Source organism: Nicotiana attenuata, unplaced genomic scaffold, assembly GCF_001879085.1.
Source record: "Nicotiana attenuata strain UT unplaced genomic scaffold, NIATTr2, whole genome shotgun sequence".
In the NCBI taxonomy this organism is placed as follows: domain Eukaryota; kingdom Viridiplantae; phylum Streptophyta; class Magnoliopsida; order Solanales; family Solanaceae; genus Nicotiana; species Nicotiana attenuata.
In genome coordinates this window covers 126472-132896 of record NW_017673205.1, presented here as the reverse complement: position 1 = coordinate 132896, position 6425 = coordinate 126472, and the positions used below count along the sequence as shown (strand labels likewise).

Genomic DNA, 6425 nt, shown 5'->3' with positions numbered 1-6425 from the left:
ATGTGTTGAATCTAAGTTTGTAAAACATCCTTATAAGTCTGTTGAAAGGAATTCAAATCCTTTAGACTTAATTCATACTGACATTTGCGATATGAAGTCGACACCATCTCGAGGTGGGAAAAAGTATTTTATTACTTTTATTGACGATTGCACTAGATATTGTTATGTTTATTTGCTTAATAGTAAGGATGAAGCAATTGAAGCATTTAAGCAATACAAGAATGAGGTAGAAAATCAATTGAATAAAAAGATCAAAATGATTAGAAGTGATCGAGGTGGAGAATATGAATCTCCGTTTGCAGAAATATGTTCGGAATATGGAATTATCCATCAAACTACTGCACCTTACACACCTCAATCCAACGGAATTGCGGAAAGGAAAAATCGGACATTAAAAGAAATGATGAATTCTTTATTAATAAGTTCCGGATTACCGCAGAGTTTGTGGGGGGAAGCTATCCTTACAGCTAACCGAATATTCAACAGAGTACCCCACAGCAAAACGCAATCTATTCCATATGAAAAATGGAAAGGAAGAAAACCCAACTTGAAATATTTCAAAGTGTGGGGGTGTCTAGCAAAGGTACAGGTTCCTTTACCTAAAAGGGTTAAAATTGGACCAAAAATAGTAGATTGCGTTTTCATTGGATATGCTACAAATAGTAAAGCATGTCGATTTTTGGTTCATAAATCTGATAATCCCGAGATTCATGTTAATACGGTAATGGAATCAGATAACGCTGAATTCCTTGAAAGCATCTATCCATATAAAACTGAAAGTGAGTCATTAAGTGAAAAACCTAAACGACCTCGGGAAGAACCAAAGGAAAATACTCCAAGTGTAGAAGATCCAAGGCGTAGCAAACGTCAAAGAACATCTACGTCCTTTGGACCAGATTTTGTGACATTCTTGCTTGAAAATGAGCCTCAAACTTTTAAAGCAGCTATGTTGTCTTCTGATTCAGCATTTTGGAAAGAGGCAGTCAATAGTGAGATTCAATCAATTTTGGATAATCATACATGGGAATTGGTTGATCTTCCTCCAGGAAATAAGCCTTTAGGTTCGAAATGGATCTTTAAACGGAAAATTAAAGCTGATGGCACTATTGACAAATATAAGGCAAGACTTGTTGTCAAAGGTTATAGACAAAAGGAAGGCCTTGATTACTTTGACACTTACTCGCCAGTAACAAGGATAACATCTATTAGGGTGTTAGTGGCACTAGCGGCCGTGTATGGTCTTGAAATCCATCAAATGGATGTTAAAACAGCTTTCCTAAATAGAGAATTGGAGGAAGAAATTTACATGGAACAACCTGAGGGTTTTGTGGTTCCTGGTAAAGAAAAGAAAGTGTGCAAACTTGTTAAGTCGCTTTATGGACTTAAACAAGCACCCAAACAATGGCATGCAAAATTTGACCAAACAATGTTGGCAAATGGATTTAAAATCAACGAGTGTGACAAATGTGTTTACATTAAAAATACTCTAGGTCATGAAGTCATTGTTTGTTTATATGTTGATGACATGTTAATAATAAGCAAAAGTATGGCAGATGTAAATGCTATAAAGCGTATGTGGGCTAGCAAATTCTACATGAAAGACTTAGGAGTTGCTGATGTGATCTTAGGAATCAGAATTCGCAAGACTCCACAAGGTCTAGCATTATCACGGTCTCACTATATTGAAAAGGTACTTGACAAGTTCAAGTATTTGGATTTTAAAATTGCCAAGACTCCAATTGATGTGAGTTATGCACTTCAAAAGAATGAAGGTGAAAGTGACTCACAACTAGACTATGCAAGAGTATTGGGAAGTTTGATGTATATCATGAATTGTACGCGACCAGATATAGCATGTGCTATTAGCAAACTGAGTCGGTTTACAAGTAATCCCAATCAAATACATTGGATGGCAATGAAACGAGTTTTGGGATATCTGAAACATACCCAAAATTATGCTTTGCATTATAACAAATATCCTTCCGTGATCGAGGGATATAGTGATGCAAATTGGATCACCGGATCATCTGAAGTTAAATCTACGAGTGGATATGTTTTCACAATTGGGGGTGGAGCAGTGTCTTGGAAATCATCCAAACAAACGTGCATCGCCCGTTCTACAATGGAATCTGAATTCATAGCTTTAGATAAGGCCGGTGAGGAAGTTGAATGGCTCCGGAATTTCTTGGAAGATATTCCATTTTGGCCCAAACCTTTGGCACCTATATGTATACATTGTGATAGTCAAGCGGCAATAGGTAGGGCAGGGAGCGTTATGTATAACGGAAAATCTCGTCATATCCGCCGGAGACACAATACCGTTAGACAACTACTCTCTAGTGGTGTTATCACAGTTGATTACGTAAAGTCAAGAGATAACGTGTCGGATCCACTTACAAAAGACCTATCTAGAGAGGCAGTTGAAAGATCATCAAAGGGAATGGGGTTAAAGGCCTAGGACAATTCAGCATGGCGGTAACTCTACCTAGCAGACTGGAGATCCCAAGAGCTAGGTTCAAAGAGATCAAACAAAGTTATGAATGACGGTTCAACATTGTCAACTAACTCAACCCACTCTCGTGATGAAGACAATGTTAAAAAACGAGGTAAAGCATTAAGGCTTTTTGATGAGTCAATAAAGCTTAATGCTTTTTAATGATTTGCTAAGTCTGGCAGGATATGACCAGATAGTGTGTCTTTAGGATTACATGTTTAGGAATCACCTATGTAAGTGTGAAGTGTAAGCCGCTTCAAGGAGAATGAAAGTAAAGGCCCATTCTCTAAGCACTCATGAACCAGGCGGTGTTCATGGCTGAAACGAACACAACCTTGAGAACCATAGATGGTTAAGGATTGATTGTGTAACTTATGTTGTCTAGGTATACAATAAAGCTCGACGGTTCAAAGATATCAAATCTACCGATTGACCGAGTATATCCGATATAAGTTCACTACGGAAAGTTCAAAGGGAAACCTACTTATCCAGATGCAATCAATTCTTGCTTGTAAAACTCACACACGTCCGTGCCTTCCTTTGAGTTTTAGCCATTCCCCATTCATGTGGGGGATTGTTGGGTTTGTTATTAATAAATAATAACAAAAGAGGTGTGAATGGAAAATGGTGGGAAAAGAAATGGAGGGAAGTAAAATTTTGAATGAGCTCATTTCACTTATGCACTTTGTCCCTCATTGGTAGAAAGAAAGAAAATCTTTGTGTATATAAAGAGAAGCTCATCTTTTAGCTCATAAAGAGCTAAGAAGAAGGCAAGCCTCGCGCCGTCGTCGTCGTCGCTCGTTCGGCTTCGGCTTCGGATTGGGATTGGGATTGGGATTGGGATTGGGATTGGATTTGGATTTGGATTTGTCAAAGATTGATTGATTAATCTTTTTGGACAAAATTCTTTTTAAATAATTAATTAATTAATTAAATTAATTAAAGAAAATTCAATCCGAAATAACCTATGACCCGCGACCCGGTCCGGTCCGGCCCGTTTTTCTTTCGAGGATTATTTTAAATCCGTTTTATATTTCCCGCAATATTTTGAACAGCCATGGCTGTTCTGAAACAGTGTCACACCTGTTCCAACAAGCTATGGCTGTTCTGAAAGGTTGCAAACTTCTTCAGAAACAGCACCAAGTTGGCTATAAATATACCTTCAAATTCCAGAATATTTACTTACTAAATTTTCTGAATCTTCTTCTTCTTCTGCACAAAATATTCCAGTGTGTTTTACGACCATCGAGTGGTTCGCCGATCACCAGAGTTTTAGGTACCGATACACCGGTGAGTTAAATCGTTCTATCCTGGGAGGATATATTCCAGAACCTCGGGTACTTGAGGGGAATAATTTCCTTAAGGACACACTGTGTATTCAGTGGGATCGATTTGTTCCTACAACGTTTTTCAGAATTTATTTTGAAGAAGTTTACTGTTTTTCGGAATTTAATTTCTATTAACTTTCTGTTTTTGTTTTCAGAAAGATTATTATTTAATTTATTTTCAGCAATATAGATATATAACACTGCCTACGTGTCATGACATGTCATCTTTCAATCACTTCGATATGTATAAACTCAGTTTTACCCCATACACCATCTTAGATCTAGAGAGTAACCAAAAAAAAAAGGAAAAAAGAAAAAGGTGGCTGAAAAAAGAATGAGAATTATATAGCACACTGCACAAACAATTAGTCTGCAGAATGCCATAATTTGGAAATACATCCATCGAAAACAAGTAGAACGATAATTTTTTCAACACAACTTTATTATTTAGTCCACATTCTAGGACTGGCCAATATTGTTCAACAGAACATTATCATACACATCACACTGAACAAAACGTATAGTATTAATTAACATCTTATATATAGATTGACATTTGGACATTATTATTTTTCATCACAACATTATTATTTATTTTGACATTCAAGTACTAGCCAATATTGTCCAATGCTCATGACACAAATCCACATATATTATGATCAGCTATATCAAATAGCACGGATAATTCTAATTCTCGAGATGGTGAGCCTCTATATCTTTGGTCAGATCAGCGATATATCCCAAGAAAGTTAGAGGCTCAGGGATATCTTCAGTTTTCTTCTCATACACAAATGTCCATGTAATCCAGTGTTGATCGCAAGAAAAGTTAAGAGTGAAAGCATTATACTCTTCCAAGAGATCTCCTTCTATCCCTTTCCATGTGATTGATTTCTTTCCATCGTCAATGGCTTCTTCAATGACACACTTAGCAATTTTCTCATTTCCATCTATAATCATTATAAAAAGAGATCCAAAAATATAAAGAGACGTTAAACCCTAGCTCAACGTCCATTTACACGCAAATGATATGGACTTTTACAACAACAAAAAAATTAGTAATTGATTTTTAAGTTCTTTTTTTATTACACAGGGGAAAGGGGAAGGTAAACAACAAGATTCCTCTACTTACTTATTGCTACTATGTGAGAGACTTTCATCCGTATAACCGAGTTACCTGGGTGTGAGTCTTTATAATCGTTATTTCATTTATTATGTCTCTTTTCACTTTTTATATTTTGTTTTTCTCTAATAGTTATGAGAAATTCAGTATAAATGGAATTTATGTAGCTGGATCTATCCGTGTCAGATTCTCCAAAAATAATAACTTTTGGTAGATCCAACACAAAACCCATGACACTATAGAAGAATTCGAGTAACATAGACTTAAATTACATTATTTATAGAAGTATTTTTCAAGCATCAAATGTGAGACAATATTGCAACATGCAGATATTACCAGAAAAAGAACAGAATTTCATTTATGCTAAAAATTCATCAAATTGAATCATATAGAGGGAAAAGGTTTTTGTACTTACCCTCCTTATATTTCCAGATAACTACGGAACCAACCTCTCCCAACCCACCTTCATGAAGATCAAAACCTGTGACCTTATTGGGGCTTATGTTGGATACATGATGAGGTTTGGTTTGATAAAGTTCATGAAATAAGTGTCCTTCACATTCCACCTCCATTGAAACAACCAGCTTGCCTTTCAAACCCATATTTTTTTTCGTCGGAATAGCAACAGATAGTGATAAAAAGGCAATTCTGTTAGAAAATATTCAGAACTTGTACCCTTTATATAGAATTAATTAGCCGTGAAAAGCTTCTAAATAAAATCAGATAAAGACATATATTTGACAAAGGAGTTTTTTCTTATTTTTTACCAAAGATTTCTTTGTTCATTAACTTATGAGAGCTACTATCATGATTTCTAGGAATCATGTGTTTGCGTTCACAAACGCGATACGAACATAAATGGATGGGCACTTGGAGGATTAATTTCATACATTGGTCACTAAATGTATTTTTTGGAGTATCAATAAAGTCACAAAATATTCTGTCTCATGACTAAAGTTATTAAATTTACTATTTGTATAAATTGTACCAGTAAATTAAATTACAAATTTATTTTGGTTTTATTTAAGTCTCAAAACTATGTGCTAGTTGCTCGAAAAATACAAGTCATCAGAAAGTCAATTAAATTTTAAATCTTAACGAATTTCTGGCGAGTCATTTTCCAGTTATTCATTTTAATAGGTTTACCAACTTGATACTAAGGTTAACATCCAAACCCAGAATTGCATTTATTTCTTACTACCTGGAATGCTATTAGATTTGCGATGTATGTAAACTAATCCAAACCATTTCACTATTTGTCAATGAAAATCCCTAACAGATTTTATTCTTGGAAAAATAATTTACATACTGTTTTCTCTGAATTCCAAAAGAAAAAGTCGATCTACCAGTGCAGAATTTAAGCTTAATTACTTAAATATCAGTTCTAATATATACACTAAAATTGATAATCTAAAAAGATAAATAATTAACTTGCTGCAATAATTGTAATTTTTTATTAAACCATCAAGTATACGGTTCCGGT

The 6425-nt window shown here is 35.1% G+C and overlaps 1 protein-coding gene across 1 annotated transcript; it reads right to left on the bottom strand.

Moving 5' to 3' along the window:
* Positions 1–4247: 4247 nt before the first annotated feature.
* Positions 4248–5590, bottom strand: LOC109215720 (kirola-like). Its single transcript, XM_019379833.1, has 2 exons — positions 5358–5590; positions 4248–4769 (listed from the first exon to the last, which is right to left on the bottom strand). Exons 1-2 carry the CDS (start codon positions 5542–5544, stop codon positions 4510–4512), a joined length of 447 nt encoding a protein of 148 aa, XP_019235378.1. The 5' UTR covers positions 5545–5590; the 3' UTR covers positions 4248–4509.
* Between the last annotated feature and the right edge of the window lie 835 nt (positions 5591–6425).